Source organism: Ranitomeya imitator, chromosome 1 (genome assembly GCF_032444005.1).
Source record: "Ranitomeya imitator isolate aRanImi1 chromosome 1, aRanImi1.pri, whole genome shotgun sequence".
Taxonomy (NCBI): domain Eukaryota; kingdom Metazoa; phylum Chordata; class Amphibia; order Anura; family Dendrobatidae; genus Ranitomeya; species Ranitomeya imitator.
The window spans coordinates 286617727-286638957 of NC_091282.1; the positions used below are offsets into that span (position 1 = coordinate 286617727).

The 21231-nt window shown below is 43.1% G+C and overlaps 1 protein-coding gene across 2 annotated transcripts in view; it reads left to right on the plus strand.

Moving 5' to 3' along the window:
- CHFR (checkpoint with forkhead and ring finger domains) overlaps positions 1–21231 on the plus strand; it is a 99152-nt gene that overhangs the window by 61651 nt on the left and 16270 nt on the right. For both annotated transcript variants that reach the window (XM_069756095.1, XM_069756094.1), the window contains exons 15-16: positions 9762–9849; positions 17570–17677. In XM_069756095.1, the coding sequence (XP_069612196.1) occupies positions 9762–9849; positions 17570–17677 (196 nt within the window). The remainder of the gene's footprint in view (positions 1–9761; positions 9850–17569; positions 17678–21231) is intronic.

A 21231-nucleotide genomic window follows, 5' to 3' on the forward strand; every position in this document is an offset into this window, starting at 1 on the left:
ATAAAATGCAAGTTTTACTGAAACATTTGCCAGAAATATATACATCAATCTGATCAGCTGCTCTATATAATTCTGTATGCAGATGGTATAGCATTTTCAACATTACATTGTCCCATTTAAGTAAAATGAAAGTTGACCAGATTCTATTTTTTTAAGTTGACCCTGTGTTTTTCTCTGGGTTGAGTGTTAAGCCACGCGCACACCACCAAAACATCAGATCACACTTGCACCAATGTGATTCTATGGGACCATGCACATGTCCAATTTTTGTTTTTTTTCTTCCTCGGACAAAGTTGGTCCAAGGGGAAAAAAAAAATTGCAGCATGTCAGAGATTGATCCGATATTTTGATCGCACTGTCATTCAAGTCAACAAGTGTGTGGAAATCATCTGACTGCACTCAGATGACATCTGAGTGCAGCCCAATTTCTGCACATTGACACAATGATCTTCTTCTTTTGCTCAGTTTCTCTGATTTGACAGAATTGGATCACCCCTAGCTGACAATCTGATAAAATTTTGATCATTTTCATTTGCATAATCGGCCCAATTCTCTCTGAGAGAATCGACGGCCATGTGCACCTGGCCTTGGCCCTTTTGCTCCTCAGTCTTTGTAGTGGTGATATGATGATTAGTCTAACTAAAAGGTGCATGCTAAGAGGTAGCAGGTGATAACTGCTGGCTTATAGACATCCATGATCCAGCTGGGCTCTAAAACACTAGACTACTGTAAAGTACTATTTTTATCAGCAAATGTATAGTTTACAACTGCTGACATTTGAGATGGAGTAGAGCCATAGTGAAAAATACATTCTCTCACTTTCCTACTAACTGCACTCCGTTAGCAAACAGATTCAGTCATATATTTTAAAAGATAGGAGGTTTATTTCTTATTTTATCATAAAGAAAACTGACAAATCATTCTTAAAGAGAATCTGTCATCAAGTTTTTGCTACCCCGTCTCAGAGAATCACGATCTAGGGGAAGACACTGATTCCAGTGCTGTATTACTTACTGGGCTGCTTGCTGCAGTTTTGGTTAAAACCGGCTTCTCTGTTGCAGATCTAGCAGTTCCCTAAATGCTGAGCTCTGTATAACCCCGCCCACACCCCTGATTGGCAGCTTTCTGTGTGCAATGTGCATATGCAGATAGCTGCCAATCAGTGGTGAAGCAAGCTCTTAGGAACGTTAGTTTTCCAATAACGGTGCCGTATATACAGGCTGCTGATCTTACAACAAATGAGCAGAACGCTCATTCACTAGGTAGAATGCTCTTTTTGGCTTGGGTAAAAGGACTTTCAGCATAGGATGACTGCTGAAACCAATTACAGACGCCCGGGGCACTAAGGCGGGTCCAATCATTTAACTACACCTTCCCATCTGCTTTTTTTCCATCTGTCGCTGGCTCTATGAAGCCAGAGATGTCAATCAAAGAAGAGAGGAGAATAAGGGAAAGCAAGCAGATGGGAAGGTGTGGATAAATGATTGGCCACACCTTAGTGCACCCAACACATGTGCTGTGTGTAAACAGTCTTTCTGTGCTGACAGTCCCTTTAAAAGATCATCGTTCTCAGCAGCACATTGTCCTGTGTACTCCAGACCTGTGCTGCCGAGAGCAATGACAGTTCCAGTGAACATTGGCTATGTATTGCTTAGTGTACTGTGCACATCAGAAACCTGGTCTGCCGGTCTACAAGCTATTGAGCAATTGGAAATCTGCAGACATGCTGCCGGTCTGCTGGTGTAAACCCAGCTTTACTTGCATGCTATTTATTTGCTGCTGTCTGAATTTAGAACCAGTGAATATAGCACAAATATTGCTTAACCTGTATTGCCATTTATTCCAGCTTCCATGTAGGCAGCGTTTATTGCAATTTGATTATATATTGGTAAATGTCTTATATTTGCTAAATAATTTGAAGACAAAAAATGACCTAATGTGGCACAAACGCTTTAAAGAATGCCGCTGCCTGGGTAAGGGTGCAAACTTGATTAACTTCAACACTCCCTGAAAACAGCTCATATTATAGGCATTTTGGCCTCAAATAACTATTGAGTCTGCCAGAACAGGAGCTGCTTGTACTGTTAATTTTGGCTCATGGAGGAGGGTCCTGAGCAAGGGATTTCCCTTTATGATGTCTATACCCACTAGTACCATAGGGACAGAGGTTGTTTTCATAAACTAAGGCTTTTAGAGAGCATAACAAATACAAGTACAACCACTAGATGGAGGTATGTACTCACTATCTACAGAACACTTCCCCTCACAGCGAAAACAACTGTTTATTTAGCGCCTTGTTTGTTAGGAAACTTCCCCTTCAAAATCTTTGGCCTCTTCCCACAGCTCCCCAGCATTTTTTTTGTAAGGCATTATGTAAAATGTTACTACTAATAGTCTACTTTGGTTCACCAGCCAAGCTGCTAGTTGTTCCAAATGTCATGGGTAGACTTGTGTTATATACTTTACAGTAGGTAGTTCAGCCTGCCATGGACAGGCTGATACTTGTCATTCACAAGATTACAGTTAAGTCCATATATATTTGGACAGAGACATTTTTATAATTTTGGTTATAGACATTACCACAATGAATTTTAAACAAAACAATTCAGATGCAGTTGAAGTTCAGACTTTCAGCTTTCATTTGAGGGTATCCACATTAAAATTGGATGAAGGGTTTAGGAGTTTCAGTAAGGGACCAAAAGTAATTGGAAACACTCAATAATTTTAACCCCTTAAGCCCCGAGGGTGGTTTGCACGTTAATGACCGGGCCAATTTTTACAATTCTGACCACTGTCCCTTTATGAGGTTATAACTCTGGAACGCTTCAACGGATCTTGGCGATTCTGACATTGTTTTCTCGTGACATATTGTACTTCATTTTAGTAGTAACATTTATTCGATATAACTTGCGTTTATTTGTGAAAAAAAACGGAAATTTGGCGAAAATTTTGAAAATTTCGCAATTTTCCAACTTTAAATTTTTATGCCCTTAAATCACAGAGATATGTCACGCAAAATACTTAATAAGTAACATTTCCCACATGTCTCCTTTACATCAGCACAATTTTGGAACCAAAATTTTTTTTTGTTAGGGAGTTATAAGGGTTCAAAGTTGACCAGCAATTTCTCATTTTTACAACACCATTTTTTTTTTAGGGACCACATCTCATTTGATGTCATTTTGAGGGGTCTATATGATAGAAAATACCCAAGTGTGACACCATTCTAAAAACTGCACCCCTCAAGGTGCTCAAAACCACATTCAAGAAGTTTATTAACCCTTCAGGGGTTTCACAGGAATTTTTGGAATGTTTAAATAAAAATGAATATTTAACTTTTTTTCACACAAAATTTATTTCAGCTCCAATTTGTTTTATTTTACCAAGGGTAACAGGATAAAATGGATGCCAAACATTGTTGTACAATCTGTACTGAGTACGCTGATACCCCATATGTGGGGGTAAACCACTGTTTGGGCGCATGGCAGAGCTCGGAAGGGAAGGAGCGCCATTTGACTTTTAAATGCAAAATTGACAGGAATTGAGATGGGACACCATGTTGCGTTTGGAGAGCCACTGATGTGCCTAAACATTGAAACCCCCCACAAGTGACACCATTTTGGAAAGTAGACACCCTAAGGAACTTATCTAGATGTGTGGTGACCACTTTGACCCACCAATTGCTTCACAGAAGTTTATAATGCAGAGCCGTAAAAATAAAAAATCATATTTTTTCACAAAAATGATCTTTTCGCCCCCAATTTTTTATTTTCCCAAGAGTAAGAGAAGAAATTGAACCTCAAAAATTGTTGGCCAATTTGTCCTGAGTACGCTGATACCCCGTATATGGGTGTAAACCATTGTTTGGGCGTATGGCAGAGCTCGGAAGGGAAGGAGCGCCATTTTACTTTTCAATGCAAAATTGACTGGAATTGAGATGGGATGCCATGTTGCGTTTGGAGAGCCCCTGATGTGCCTAAACATTGAAATCCCCACAAGTGACACCATTTTGGAAAGTAGACCCCTTAAGGAACTTATCTAGAGGTGTGGTGAGCACTTTGACCCAACAAGTGCTTCACAGAAGTTTATAATGCAGAGCCGTAAAAATAAAAAATCATATTTTTTCACAAAAATAATCTTTTCGCCACCAATTTTTTATTTTCCCAAGGGTAAGAGAAGAAATTAGACCACAAAAGTTGTTGTGCAATTTGTCCTGAGTGCGACGATACCCCATATGTGGGGGTAAACCACTGTTTGGGCGCATGGCAGAGCTCGGAAGGAAAGGAGCGCCATTTGACTTTTCAATGCAAAATTGACTGGAATTGAGATGGGACGCCATGTTGCGTTTGGAGAGCCCCTGATGTGCCTAAACATTGGAACCCCTCACAAGTGACACCATTTTGAAAAGTAGACCCCTTAAGGAACTTATCTAGATGTGTGGTGAGCACTTTGACCCAACAAGTGCTTCACAGAAGTTTATAATGCAGAGCCGTAAAAATAAAAAATCTTATTTTTTCACAAAAATGATCTTTTCGCCCCCAATTTTTTATTTTCCCAAGGGTAAGAGAAGAAATTAGACCACAAAAGTTGTTGTGCAATTTGTCCTGAGTGCGACGATACCCCATATGTGGGGGTAAACCACTTTTTGGGTGCATAGCAGAGCTCGGAAGGGAAGGAGCGCCATTTGACTTTTCAATGCAAAATTGACTGGAATTAAGATGGGACGCCATGTTGGTTTGGAGAGCCCCTGATGTGCCTAAACATTAAAAACCCCCACAAGTGACACCATTTTGGAAACTAGACCCTCTAAGGAACTTATCTAGATGTGTTTTGAGAGCTTTGAACCCCCAAGTGTTTCACTACAGTTTATAACGCAGAGCCGTTAAAATAAATTTATTTTTTTTTCGCAAAAATTTTTTAGCCCCCAGTTTTGTATTTTCACAAGGGTAACATAATAAATTGGACCCCAAAAGTTGTTGTCCAATTTGTCCTGAGTACGCTGATACCCCATATGTGGGGGGGAACCACTGTTTGGGCGCATGGCAGAGCTCGGAAGGGAAGGAGCGCCATTTGGAATGCAGACTTAGATGGATTGGTCTGCAGGAGTCACGTTGCATTTGCAGAGCCCCTGATGTACCCAAACAGTACAAACCCCCCACAAGTGACCCCATATTAGAAACTAGACCTCCCATGGAACTTATCTAGATGTGTTGTGAGAACTTTGAACCCCTAAGTGTTTCACTACAGTTTATAACGCAGACCCGTGAAAATAAAAATTCTTTTTTTTTTCACAAAAATGATTTTTTAGCCCCCAGCTTTGTATTTTTACAAGGGTAACAGAATAAATTGGACCCCAAAAGTTGTTGTTCAATTTGTCCTGAGTACGCTGATACCCCATATGTGGGGGGGAACCACTGTTTGGGCTCATGGCAGAGCTCGGAAGGGAAGGAGCGCCATTTGGAATGCAGACTTAGATGGATTGGTCTGCAGGCGTCACGTTGCATTTGCAGAGCCCCTGATGTACCCAAACAGTAGAAACCACCCACAAGTGACCCCATATTGGAAACTAGACCTCCCATGGAACTTATCTAGATGTGTTGTGAAAACTTTGAACCCCCAAGTGTTTCACTACAGTTTACAACGCAGAGCCGTGAAAATAAAAATCCTTTTTTTTCCCACAAAAATGATTTTTAGCCCCCCAAATTTTTATTTTCCCAAGGATAACAAGAGAACTTGGACCCAAAAAGTTGTTGTCCAATTTGTCTCGAGTACGCTGATACCCCATATGTTGGGGTAAACCCCTGTTTGGGCGCACGGGAGAGCTCGGAAGTGAAGGAGCACTGTTTTACTTTTTCAATGCAGAATTGGCTGGAATTGAGATCGGACGCCATGTCGCGTTTGGAGAGCCCCTGATGTGTCTAAACAGTGGAAACCCCCCAATTATAAATGAAACCCTAATCCAAACGCACCACTAACCCTAATCCCAACTGTAACCCTAACCACACACCTAACCCAGACACACCCCTAATTCTAATCCCAACCCTAATCCCAACCGTAAATGTAATCCAAACCCTAACCCTAGCCCCAACCCTAGCCCTAACCCTAACCCTAACCGGAAAATGGAAATAAATACATTTTTTTTAATTTTATTATTTTTCCCTAAGGCTAGGTTCACATTGCGTTAGGGAAATCCGTTTAGCACTAGCGGATTGCGCTAACACAATGTCTTTTTAGGTGTCGTGTTTAGTGGTCGCGTTAACGTCCCCGCTCTGGAAGATCGGGGATCGGACCTCGGGCGCGCCGCGGACGCTGCAAGCAGCGTCTGAGGCGCGCCACAAAAGAATGGCACCTTGCTAGCGCGAGCCGAAAATGGCACGCTCTAGCGATGCGCTACACCTGAAAATCACATTGCTGTCAATGGTTGTGCTAACGGACCCGTTGCACGGCGTTAATTGTGACATTTTCGCCGTGCAACGCTGTCCGTTAGCGTTAACCCATTAACGCAATGTGAACCTAGCCTAACTAAGGGGGTGATGAAGGGGGGTTTGATTTACTTTTATAGCGAGTTTTTTAGCGGATTTTTATGATTGGCAGCCGTCACACACTAAAAGACGCTTTTTATAGCAAAAAAGTTTTTGCGTCTCCACATTTTGAGACCTATAATTTTTCCATATTTTGGTCCACAGAGTCATGTGAGGTCTTGTTTTTTGCGGGACGAGTTGACGTTTTTATCGGTTACATTTTCGGACACGTGACAGTTTTTGATCGCTTTTTATTCCGATTTTTTTGTGAGGCAGAATGACCAAAAACCAGCTATTCATGAATTTCTTTTGGGGGAGGCGTTTATACCGTTCCGCGTTTGGTAAAATTGATGAAGCAGTTTTATTCTTCGGGTCAGTACGATTACAGCGACACCTCATTTATATCATTTTTTTTATGTTTTGGCGCTTTTATACGATAAAAGCTATTTTATAGAAAAAATAATTACGGTATTTTGGCATCGCTTTATTCAGAGGACTATAACTTTTTTATTTTTTTGGTTATGATGCTATATGGCGGCTCGTTTTTTGCGGGACAAGATGACGTTTTCAGAGGTAACATGGTTATTTATATCCGTCTTTTTGATCGCGTGTTATTCCACTCTTTGTTCAGCGTTATGATAATAAAGCGTTGTTTTTTGGCTCGTTTTTTTTTTTTTTTTCTTACGGTGTTCACTGAAGGGGTTAACTAGTGGGCCAGTTTTATAGGTCGGGTCGTTACGGACGCGGCGATACTAAATATGTGTACTTTTATTGTTTTTTTGTTTTTTTTTTATGTAAAGAAATGTATTTATGGGAATAATATTTTTTTTTTTCTGCTTTATTTAGGAATTTTTTTTTTATTTTTTTTTTTACAAGTGTGGAAATTTTTTTTTTTACTTTTTCACTTTGTCCCAGGGGGGGACATCACAGATCACCGATCTGACAGTGTGCACAGCACTCTATCAGATCGGTGATCTGACATACAGCCGGGCAGGATTAGAGCTGCAGCTGCAGCCTGATCCTGACCCGGAAGTGCTCCCTGCAGGACCCGGATGCAGCCCGGCGGCCATTTTGGATCCGGGGACTGCAGGGAGAAGACGCTCGGTACACGGTGAGCACATCACCGTGTACCGATCGTCTCAGGGAAGCCCGCAGGGAGCCCCCTCCCTGCGCGATGCTTCCCTGCACCGCCGGCACACCGCGATCATCTTTGATCGCGGTGTGCCGGGGGTTAATGTGCCGGGAGCGGTCCGTGACCGCTCCTGGCACATAGTGCCGGATGTCAGCTGCGATAGGCAGCTGACACCCGGCCGCGATCGGCCGCGCTCCCCCCGTGAGCGCGGCCGATCGCATATGACGTACTATCCCGTCCATGGGAATTAAGTCCCAGGTCACCTGGACGGGATAGTACGTCATATGGGATTAAGGGGTTAAATAAAATGTTCATTTTTAGTACTTGGTTGAAAACCCTGTGTTGACAATGACTGCCTGAAGTCTTGAACTCTTGGACATCACCAGACGCCATGTTTCCTCCTTTTTGATGCTCTGCCAGGCCTTCACTGCTGTGGTTTTCAGTTGCTGTTTGTTCGTGGGCCTTTCTGTCTGAAGTTTAGTCTTTAACAAGTGAAATGCATGCTCAATTGGGTTGAGATCAGGTGACTGACTTTGCCATTCTAGAATATTCCACTTCTTTGCTTTAATAAACTCCTGGGTTGCTTTGGCTTTATGTTTTGGGTCATTGTCCATCTGTAGTATGAAACGACGACCAATCAGTTTGGCTGCATTTGGCTGGATCTGAGCACACAGTATGGCGGTTCTGAATACCTCAGAATTCATTCGGCTGCTTCTGTCCTGTGTCACATCATCAATAAACACTAGTGACCCAGTGCCACTGGCAGCCATGCATGCCCAAGCCATCACACCGCGTCCACCGTGTTTTACAGATGATGTGGTATGCTTTGGATCATGAGCTGTACCACACCTTGCCATACTTTTCTCTTTCCATCATTCTGGTAGAGGTTGATCTTGGTTTCATCTGTCCAAAGAATGTTCTTCCAGAACTGTGCTGGCTTTTTTAGATGTTTTTTTTAGCAAAGTCCAGTCTAGCCTGTTTATTCTTGATGCTTATGAGTGGCTTGCACCGTGCAGTGAACCCTCTGTATTTACTTTCATGCAGTCTTCTCTTTATGGTAGATTTGGATATTGATACGCCGACCTCCTGGAGAGTGTTGTTCACTTGGTTGGCTGTTGTGAAGGGGTTTCTCTTCACCATGGAGATTATTCTGCCATCATCCACCACTGTTGTCTTCCGTGGGCGCCCAAGTCTTTTTGCATTGATGAGTTCACCAGTGCTTTCATTCTTTCTCAGGATTTACCAAACTGTAGATTTTTCCACTCCTAATATTGTAGCAATTTCTCGGATGGGTTTTTTCTATTTTCGCAGCTTAAGGATGGCTTGTTTCACCTGCAGGGATAGCTCCTTTGACCACGTGTTTACTTCCCAGCAAAACCTTCCATTTTTCCATTTCCAAGCACCACACCTCAAATAACTCCAGGCCTTTTATCTGCTTAATTGAGAATGCCATAATGAAGGGATTGCCCACACCTGTCCATGAAATAGCCTTGGAGTCAATTGTCCAATTACTTTTGGTCCCTTTAACAACAGGGTGGCACATGTTAAGGAGCTGAAACTCCTAAACCCTTCATCCAATTTTAATGTGGCTACCCTCAAATGAAAGCTGAAAGTCTGAACTTCAACTGCATCTGAATTGTTTTGTTTAAAATTCATTGTGGTAATGTCTATAACCAAAATTAGAAAAATGTTGTCTCTGTCCAAATATAAATGGACTTAACTGTAGTATAGTAGATTGCCCATATTATTATCACAAAAATCTGATGGGATCCCGTTACAGGTTAGTAGGAAAACTCAAGCAATCTATTTTTTTTTTTTTTTTTAAAGGAGCAATGAGTCTGACATCTTTGGCTGCAAATATTCTCCAGTGTGTGAATATCAAGATGTAATCTTAATGCCATAATTGAGTTTTTTTTTCCTCATCTACTTCTCCCTTCCTTTTTTCAATGTTTACCAACTATATAATCATGTTAGTTTCAAAGGATACAAAAAGACCCCATGTAACTGCACTATGGCCCAGCTCTGCATAGAAAAAGGTCTAAACTGCTGTGTTTCTGTATTGCAATGTCAGTGCTGCTAACACATCTGTATGGATTTAATCTCCTTAGAATTACCTGGCATCCAGGGGTTTAACGTGGAAAGACTTACTGCATGAAAGTCTTGCAGCCGTTCAGCGAGGTGTTTTTATGCTTCCTGGTAAGTAGACGGCAGATAATTTTCTTTTATAATGGTCAATAAATAAATATATATGATTTTCACTGTAAATCCATGCTTTAGCGATAGCATGTTAAAGACACTTCAGATCAGTCAAAATTATAATGGGCATACTGCCTATAACTGCAATGCTCATTATGCCCACTAGATAGCGCTATTGCGGTCCCTGAATCTGCAGGTTTGTATTTTTGTCTTCTTTACCTTTGCTTTACTAATGGCTATTGCTAGAATGGCTTTCTGTATTTGAGCATGGTAGACCCTTTGATGGGGTTGTCCATCACTAATTCAGCAATGCCAAACAAGCTACCATATATACTCGAGTATAAACCGACCCGAGTATAAGCCGAGACCCCTAATTTTGCCACAAAAAACTGGGAAAACTTAATGACTCGAGTATAAACCTAGGGTGGAAAATGCAGCAACTACCAGTAAATGTCAAAAATCAAAATAGATACCAATAAAAGTAAAATTAATTGAGACATCAGTAGGTTGTGTTTTCGAATATCCATATTGAATCAGGAACCCCATATAATGCTCCATACAGTTCATGATGGGCCCCATAAGATGCTCCATATTAAAATATGTCCCATATAATGCTGCACAAATGTTGATTATGGCCCCATAAGATGCTCCATAGATACATTTGCCCCATGTAATGCTGCACAAATGCTGATTATGGCCCCATAAGATGCTCCATAGAGATATTTTCTCCGTATAATGCTGCACAAATGCTGATTATGGCTCCATAAGATGCTCCATAGAGATATTTTCTCCGTATAATGCTGCACAAATGCTGATTATGGCTCCATAAGATGCTCCATAGAGATATTTTCTCCGTATAATGCTGCACAAATGCTGATTATGGCCCCATAAGATGCTCCATAGAGATATTTTCTCCGTATAATGCTGCACAAATGCTGATTATGGCTCCATAAGATGCTCCATAGCGATATTTGCCCCATCTGCTGTTGCGATTTGAAAAAAATAAAATAAAAAAAAAAGACATACTCACCTCTCGTCGCTCAGGCCCCCGGCACTCGCTATAGTCATCTGTCCTCCGTTCCACCACTGGGCACCACTGTGTCTTCCCCATCCTCCGCACTGACGCTCAGGCAGACGGCGGCGCACACTAATCGCGTCATTGCGCCCTCTGACCTGAGCGTCACTGCAGAGGATGCAGAAGACACAGTGGCGCCGACGGTGGAACGAGGAACAGGTGAATATAGCACACTGCCCCCGCTATACTCACCTGCTCCTGGCACGGTCCCTGCATGTCCCTGGTTCTCCGGGCGCCGGCAGCGTCTTCCTGTATTGAGCGGTCACATGGTACCACTCATTACAGTAATGAATATGCGGCTCCACCCCTATGGGAGTGGAGGGGGGTCCATATTCATTACAGTAATGAGCGGTGAAATGTGGCCACTCAATACAGGAAGAAGCGGTCAGCGCCCGGAGAATGAGGGACCTGCAGGGACCGCGCCGGGAGCAGGTGAGTATGATGAGACAGCTGCCACTCCACCTCCCCTGCCGACCCTTGGGAATGACTTGAGCATAAGCCGAGAGGGGCAATTTCAGCCTAAAAAATGGGCTGAAAATCTCGGCTTATACTCAAGTATATACGGTATTTCTAAACTTGCTACTTTATATTCTTCATATTAAAGTGGACTCTTTAACTGAGTATGGAATGAAAACTTTTTTTTTGTTTTTTTTCACCTCCATTGCGGAGATATTAATGATCAAAGTATTTATCAATAACTGGGTCGGATTGGGACTCAGATTCAGCCCTGGCATTGGAGCACCCAAAGACCCACTTGCTATGAAGTGAATGTGATATATGTTCGTCAATTTTTGTGGATAGCTCGAGATATATATCAAATTTACAGATTACAAACTGCCTGGAAGGGAACCTTTCAGATCAGAAAACAATTTACCTGCAGGTTAATGGCATTAGAAAGGTGCCCAGCTGCTGTACTGAAAGTGCAGCACTCGGGACCAAAGAAAGTTTTTTTTTTTTTCCTCCCTGGAGCATTTGCAATCACCGCTAACAGCAGTGAGAGTAGCGTCTGTAAGCACGCCTCGGCACTTTGACTGACAGAGATGGCTGTGCACTGATGCACAGCCAGAGCCAGCTGTCGGTCAAGAAAGGCTCGCAGAAAGCAGGGACCAGACCTACCCACGAAAGTGACCTCACTATCGCTTGCAGGGCTGGTCTCTGCTCTCCTCATTCCCTCCGTAAAATGCGCACTAACAGTGTGCTCTTAAAATGTGCACGAACAGTGCGCTCTCTTTCCAGCTAGTCACTTCTCATTAAAGCCTGTGAGAATATGCACGGTCACTGTGCACTGACAAGAATGTTGCACGGTGACAAGATTCTACTGAGCATACGTCATAATTGACAAGCTAAGCATCCTCAGTAGAGCAGGGGCTAGCCCAGCCCTTCAAATGGACATAACTGATGACTATGAGACTTTGTTTCAGCGTGGGGATAGAGGCTGCGACACTGATCGCAGCATCTGCTTTCTGATGAGTCGTTTGAGTATCCCAGCATGCAATGGGGATTCTCAAACAGATAATCATTAAAAATTAAATGGCAAAAAAAAGAATAAGGCTACTTTCACACTTCCGTCGGCCCGACGGACGTTGTGCTAAATTTAGCTCAACGTGGGCAGCGGATGCAGTTTTACAACGCATCCGCTGCCCATTGTGATGAGCGGGGAGGAGGGAGCGGAGTTCCGGCCACACATGCGCGGTCGGAAATGGCGGACACGTCACACAGTTACATTGAACTTTTTTTGTGATGACGGTCCACCAATTACCGACGCATCCAGTGCATGACGTATGAAACGTGTGTCCATACGTCGCAATGCGTCGGTAATACAAGTCTATGTGCAAAAAAACGCATCCTGCGGGCAACTTTGCAGGATGCGTTTTTTTGCACAGAACGACGCATTGCGACGTCTTTATAAAGACGGAAGTGTGAAAGGAGCCTAAAGCATGACTGTATTGCTGTTGCTTAGGCTAAGTTCACATTTGCGTATGTGTCCGCAGCGTATTGTCTGCATGCGTAAACGCATGCAAAAGCATGCTTGCACCTGCACATCATCTTGAGCATGATGCAAACTAAAACGCTGCTTGCGCATGTGTTTAAATGCGTTTGCGTTGTTTATGCGCATGGTGGGGGGCTGTGACTTTATTTTCTGGACATGCACAGTCTAAAATACGCATGCGTATCGAATGCATGCGTACGCATGTCCTTGCGTACCAATGCGTTCCCATAGACAGTAATGCGTTTTTTTACGCAGTCGTCCACATGCAGACTATTGCGCAATGTTTGATGCCTCAAAAAATGCAACATGTTGCTTTCGCCGTCACCGCCGCACACCGCAAAGCGACGCATGGGTACGCATCCGCATGCAAAAGCATGTCCCTGCGTACACAATGTTAAAGATATGTACGCATGCGGATGTATGCGGATCATACGCTGCGCACAGAAGCGCTAAGGTGAACCCAGCCTTAGTGATTAACCCCTTTCTACCATTGGACGTACTATTCCGTCCATGTGGGGTGGGCCCTACTTCCCAAGTACGGAATAGTATGTCCAGCGCGATTAGCCGCGCTCACGAGGGGAGCGCGGCCGGGTGTCAGCTGACTATCGTAGCTGACATCCGGCACAATGTGCCAGGAGCGGTCACGAACCGCCCCCGACACATTAACCCCCGACACACTGCGATCAAACATGATAGCAGTGTTCCGGCGGTATAGGGAAGCATCGCGCAGGGAGGGGGCTCCTTGCGGGCTTCCCTGAGACCTTCAGAGCAACGCAATGTGATCGCGTTGCTCCGAGGGTCTCCTACCTTCCTCTCCCTGCAGGCCCCGGATCCAAAATGGCGGCGGGGCTGCATCCGGGTCCTGCAGGGAGGTGGCTTACCAGCGCTTGCTCAGAGCAGGCATCGGGAAGCCTCCCTGCTGTGCATGTCAGATCGCTGATCTGACACAGTGCACAGCAAAGTGTCAGATCAGCGATCTGTCACTTTACTGTGATGTCCTCCCCTGGGGCAAAGTAAAAAAGTAGAAAAAAAAAAAATCCTAAATAATAAAAAAAATATTGTTTCAATAAATACATTCCTTTATCTAAATAAAAAAACAAACAAACAATAAAAGTACACATTTAGTATCGCCGCGTCCGTGACAACCCGACCTGTAAAACTGTCCCACTAGTTAACCCCTTTAGTGAACACCGTAATAAAAAAAACAGGAAAAAACAACGCTTTAGTATCATACCACCAAACAAAAAGTGGAATAACAAAAAATAAATACATAAATAAAAAGACTGATATAAATAACCATGGTACCGCTGAAAACGTGATCTAGTCCCGCAAAAAACGAGCCGCCATACAGCATCATCAGCGAAAAAAAAAGAAGTTAGTCCTCAGAATAAAGCGATGCAAAAATTTATTTTTTCTATAAAATAGTTTTTATCGTATAAAAGCGCCAAAACATAAAAAAAGATATAAATGAGGTATCGCTGTAATCGTACTGACCCGAAGAATAAAACTGCTTTATCCATTTTACCAAATGCGGAACGGTATAATTCTCCCCTCCGCCCCCCCCCCCCCCCCCTTCCAAAAGAAATTCATGAATAGCTGGTTTTTGGTCATTCTGCCCTCACAAAAATCGGAATAAAAAGCGATCAAAAAATGTCATGTGCCCGAAAATGGTACCAATAAAAACATCAACTCGTCCCACAAAAAAACAAGACCTCGCATGACTCTTTAAACCAAAATATGGAAAAATTATAGCTCTCAAAATGTGGTAACGCAAAAAATATTTTTTGCAATTAAAAGCGTCTTTTAGTGTGTGACGGCTGCCAATCATAAAAATCCACTATAAAACCCACTATAAATAGTAAATCAAACCCCCCTTCATCACCCCCTTAGTTAGGGAAAAATTAAAAAAATGTATTTATTTCCATTTTCCGGTTAGGGTTGGGGCTGGGGTTAGGGTTAGGGCTACAGTTGGGTTGGGGCTAAAGTTAGGGTTTGGATTACATTTACGGTTGGGAATAGGGTTGGGATTAGGGTTAGGGGGTGTGTCAGGGTTAGGGGTGTGTTTAGGGTTACCATTGAGATTAGGGTTAGGGGTGTGTTTGGATTATGCTTTCAGTTTTAAGTGGGGGGTTTCCACTGTTTAGGCACATCAGGGGCTCTCCAAATGCGACATGGCATCCGATCTCAATTCCAGCCAATTCTGCGTTGAAAAAGTAAAACGGTGATCCTTCCCTTCCAAGCTCTCCCGTGCGCCTAAACAGGGGTTTACCCCAACATATGGGGTATCAGCGTACTCAGGACACATTGGACAACAACTTTTGGGGTCCAATTTCTCCTGTTAACCCTTGGGAAAATACAAAACTGGGGGCTAAAAAATTATTTTTGTGGAAAAAAAAAAGATTTTTTATTTTTACGGCTCTGCATTCTAAACTGTAGTGAAACACTTGGGGGTTCAAAGCTCTCACAACACATCTAGATAAGTTCCTTATGGGGTCTACTTTCCAAAATTGTGTCACTTGTGGGGGTTTCAATGTTTAGGCACATCAGGGGCTCTCCAAACGCAACATGGCGTCCCATCTCAATTCCAGTCAATTTTACATTGAAAAGTCAAATGGCGCTACTTCGCTTCCGAGCTCTGCCATGCGCCCAAACAGTGGTTTACCCCCACATATGGGGTATCTGCGTACTCAGGACAAATTGTACAACAACTTTTGGGGTCCATTTTCTCCTGTTAACCTTGGTAAAATAAAACAAATTGGAGCTGAAGTAAATTTTTTGTGAAAAAGTTAAATGTTCATTTTTATTTAAACATTCCAAAAATTCCTGTGAAACACCTGAAGGGTTAATAAACTTCTTGAATGTGGTTTTGAGCACCTTGAGGGGTGCAGTTTTTAGAATGGTGTCACACTTTTGTTATTTTCTATCATATAGACCCCTCAAAATGACTTCAAATGAGATGTGGTCCCTAAAAATTAAAATGGTGTTGTAAAAATTAGAAATTGCTGGTCAACTTTTAACCCTTAGAACTCCCTAACAAATAAAATTTTGGTTCCAAACTTGTCCGGATGTAAAGTAGACATGTGGGAAATGTTACTTATTAAATATTTTGTGTGACATATCTCTGTGATTTAATTGCATAAAAATTCAAAGTTGGAAAATTGCGAAATTTTCAAAATTCTCACCAAATTTCCATTTTTTTTCACAAATAAACGCAGGTAATATCAAAGAAATGTTAGCACTATCATGAAGTACAATATGTCACAAGAAAACAATGTCAGAATCACCGGGATCCGTTGAAGCGTTCTAGAGTTATAAAGGGAGAGTGGTCAGAATTGTAAAAATTGGCCCGGTCATTAACGTGCAAACCACCCTTAGGGGTAAAGGGGTTAATGATTAATGTAAAATTAAAGGTGTTGTCCACTACTCGGACAATCCCTTCTCAATTACTATTATTTTATTCCTCTCAGTAAAGCAATAACACTTATACTCCCCTTCGATGTTGGCGCGTTCCAGGCAATCCCTGTGGCAATTTAGCAGCTGCTTCACCCTCCCCTCGTAGCTGACATCCGAAGGAGGTGAGAGCAACTGCTGCTTTTGCTGGAATTACGCAAAAGCATAGAGCGTGAAGGCAGCAATAATTGGCCACAGGGATTGCGTGACAATGTTACACAACCCCTGAAAGGACACTGCTGGAACTGCCCTTGCCCCGGAAGATGAGTATAAGTGTTATTATTTTAAAAGGGGTAACACCGGGATTTGGAAGGTGTTAAACACGTTCTAGTGGGTGATTAGCTAATCAGGGAATATTGATGTCCCTTGACTAATCCCCCCTCTTGTTGTGCGGGTGTGGGTGACATGATTTTCAAAAGCAACGTTACCGCCTGCTCTTTGCAAACTTTGCAGCTGTCTGGATCCATCATCACTGCTGCATCCCTGTTAGTGCGCCAGTGGAGTCTGGGTACATATACTCTACTTCATGGCACGTTCCCAGTGAAGTAGAAAAATGTCCATATGCGCAAAATCTGCAAAGACTCAATGGTGATGCTGGTTTACGGGGGCAAGGGTAGCAGTAAGGTTCCCTTTAATGTGTATTGGGGGCTTTTGTGAGCAGGACTCTGTGGCCCAGCTTCACAGAAGGAACAGCACTGACCTCTTCATATTATCAGGATCTTCCCTTTGTAAAGGCCATTTGCACAAGGCACAAAATTTAACCCTTTCACTACCTAGCTAAAAAAAAAAGTTCTCTAAGGCTTGTTTCAGACTTGCGTTCGGATGGCAGCATACTTGCTCCTTGCTTCCTCCGTGAAGGTCCGCCCAGGCTCCGCCTAATGCTGGCTGCGTCCTGCGTTTTCCCTGCGTATCTATCTTTAACATTGGGTACGCAGGGACATGCGTTGTATGCGGATGTGTCCGCATGCGGTGATTTGAGGTGTGCGGCGCCCGCACGGAAACACCAAAAACGCATGGGAGAACATTAAAATGTTTCTGGGGGGAATACAGGGGAAGTCAGGGGGCTATATAAGCATTAGTGGAATACAGCACATGTGTTAAATAAGGTCATGGTTTTAGTTGATATATAACAAAACTGGTGAAAGGTTCCGTTTTATGTTATTGGTGTTCTGGTTTCCTTTAATTTTTTCATCTATCTTTTTCAGATTACAGGATTAACGGTAATACTGTGCTTTGCTATTTCTGTGGCCTGCGTAACTTTCGAGATCTCACCTATCAATACAGACAAAACATCCCACCTTCTGAGTTACCAGGTAGGTACCTTCAGTTTTTAGCCTGTACTACAGCTTCGTATTACAAAGTTTAAAAATGATCCGTTTTTTTTCTTGCTGGATCCGTTTTTTCTCAGAGTTGTATTAGCGCCGTATTGCGCCTGATGGCCACACGTTTCATCTGTTTTTTGCCGTATCCGTTGCTGTGCTTTTTTCGCCGGACAGAAAAACCGTTCCTCTGTATGTGTTTTCCGTCTGGCGGATACAGTTTTTTTTCACGGATCCGGCAAAAAACGGATGAAACATGTGGCCATCAGGCGCAATCCAGCGCTAATACAACTCTATGAGAAAAAACGGATCCAGCTGAAAAAAAAACGGATCTTTTTTCTTTCAAAACTTGCCAGATTGTGCCTGACGGCAAAAACCTGATGTGTGAAATTAGCCAGATAGATATATGGATAGAAACATCTATGTATCTACAGATAGATATATCCATAGATAGGCCGATGTTGATTAATGAACATAAAGAAAAGAAACGTTGTGGGCTCCCGCGCAATTTTCTGCGCCAGAGGGGGAAAGCTGACGGCCGGGGGCCAATATTTGTAGCCTGGGAATGGGTTAATACCCATGGCCCCTCCCAGGCTATGAATATCAGCCCGCAGCTGTCTGCGTAGCCTTTACTGGCTATTAAAATAGGGGGACCCCGCAAAAAAAAATGAAGTGGGGTCCCCCTATATTTTATAGCCAGACAGCTGCGGGCTAATATTCATAGCCTAGAGAGGGGCCATGGATATTGACGGCTACAAATACCAGCCCTCAGCCGCCCCAGAAATGGCGCATCCGTAAAATGCGCCAATTCCGGCACTTAGCCCCTCTCTTCCCACTCCCAAGTAGTGGTGGGATATGGGGTACTAAGGGGTTAATGTCACCTTGCTATTGTAAGGTGACATTAAGCCGGGTTAATAATGGAGAGGCGTCAATAAGACGCCTATCCATTATTAATCCTAGAGTAGTGAAAGGGTTAAAAACAAAATAAAGACACAGCCAGAAAAAGTATTTTATTATTCTTAATTTAACCATACTTGCCATACTTCAGCGCCTGCAAAAAGCGTAAAATAATAAACCGTATACTCCCTGTCCGACGCAGTCCAATTAATAACAAGTGTCCCACGACGATCTCCCCTATAGAACAGTGACATCGGGTGATGTCACTGCTCTATAGGACCCTCAGTGACACACTGACAGGAGACAATGGCTCCTGCAGTGCATCACTGAGAGGTTACTCTAGTTCACTGGTCTCTTTTTATGGCAAAAGCTGTGTGGGAACTTAATCACACAGCAATGCCAAAAGTGAGACTAGGGACTATTTTTTTACAGTGGCGGAGGAATACAGTGCGGAAGGATACCTTTCTCCCGTTATTGTATTCCTGGAGCCCCTAGAGAGCGGTCGCATCAGCTGATGATGCTGTTCTCCACGGGAGATCGTCGTGGGACACTCGTGGATTTCTGCGGATCAGGGAGTATATTGTTTGTTTGTTGTTTTAATATTTTTTTACAGATGACACTGGCTTCGGGGAACAAAGTGACAAGTGATGGTGAGTATGTACTCTGTTATGTACTGTGTGTCTGTCTTTATGTATGTTTGTTGCATGCATGTATGTATGTTGTATGCATGTATGTATGTTGTATGCATGTATGTATGTTGTATGCATGTATGTATGTTGTATGCATGTATGTATGTTGTATGCATGTATGTATGTTGTATGCATGTAGTATGTATGTTGTATGCATGTAGTATGTATGTTGTATGCATGTAGTATGTATGTTGTATGCATGTAGTATGTATGTTGTATGAATGTAGTATGTATGTTGTATGCATGTAGTATGTATGTTGTATGCATGTAGTATGTATGTTGTATGCATGTAGTATGTATGTTGTATGCATGTAGTATGTATGTTGTATGCATGTAGTATGTATGTTGTATGCATGTAGTATGTATGTTGTATGCATGTAGTATGTATGTTGTATGCATGTAGTATGTATGTTGTATGCATGTAGTATGTATGTTGTATGCATGTAGTATGTATGTTGTATGCATGTAGTATGCATGTTGTATGCATGTAGTATGCATGTTGTATGCATGTAGTATGCATGTAGTGTGTATGTTGTATGCATGTAGTGTGTATGTTGTATGCATGTAGTATTAATGTTTGCATGTAGTATGAATGTATGCATGTAGTATGAATGTATGCATGTAGTATGAATGTATGCATGTAGTATGAATGTATGCATGTAGCATGAATGAATGTATGCATGTAGCATGAATGAATGTATGCATGTAGCATGAATGAATGAATGTATGCATGAATGAATGTATGCATGAATGAATGTATGCATGTAGAATGTATGCAGTATGTATGAACGAGAGTATGTATGTATGTTTGTGTTGTTTTTTTTTTTTTTTTACATTCAACACATTAGCCGGATGAGGGACTACTACTACTCTGAATCAGCGATGCCTGATATTTTTTGGGTATTGGTTGATCCGATCCGATATTTCCCGATATTGGAAGGTATCACTCAACACAAGTCATCCGTGATACTTGTTTCAGGGGCTGTGCTGTCACAGCTGCATCTTCCCCTGTGGACGGCGGCGTCCCCCCTGTGCAAAGTGCTGTCTCTGCTCTGTCACCTCTGTGCACAGTGTCTGCTCTCTGTGCTTATTACTATTCCTATGACAGCAGAGCAGACACTGTGCACAGGTGAGACAGTGCAGGGGCTTTGTGTCAGGGTGGTGGCAGGGGCTGTGACAGTGACCAAAGCCTCTGCCCAGTGATGATGCTTCGTTTTCAGAGAGATGGAGGGGCTGTGACAGTGACCAAAGCCTCTACCCAGTGATGATGCTTCGTTTCAGAGAGATGAGCGGGCTGTGACAGTGACCAAAGCCTCTGCCCAGTCATGATGCTTCGTTTCAGAGAGATGAGGGGGCTGTGACAGTGACCAAAGCCTCTGCCCAGTCATGATGCTTCGTTTCAGAGAGGTGGCGGGTCTGTGACAGTGACCAAAGCCTCTGCCCAGTGATGATGCTTCGTTTCAGAGAGATGGGGGGGCTGTGACAGTGACCAAAGCCTCTGCCCAGTGGTGATGCTTTTTTTTCAGAGAGGTGGCGGGTCTGCATAGGCAGCATCAATAGTAAGGCCATGTTCACACAGTGCGTTTTTTACTGCGGAACCGCCGCGATTTTGCCACTGCGGCTCCGCAGCTGTTTTCCATGCAGGGTACAGTACACTGTACCCTATGGAAAACAGGAACCACTGTGCACATGATGCGGGAATTAACTAAAAAAGCCACGCTGAATAGCTGCGGTAAAAAAGAAGTACCATGTCATTTCTTTTTGCGGAACTGCAGCGGTTCTGCACCCATAGACCTCCATTGTGAGGTCAAACCCGCAGATGAAAAAAATATCTGCGGGTTTTCTGCGGTTTGTGGTGCATAACCGCTGCAGTGTGGCTGCCCCCCCGTGCCCTAATCCCACCCCCCCATGCTCCGATGCCACCCCCCCGTGCTCCGACGCCCCCCCCCGTGCCCTCATCTC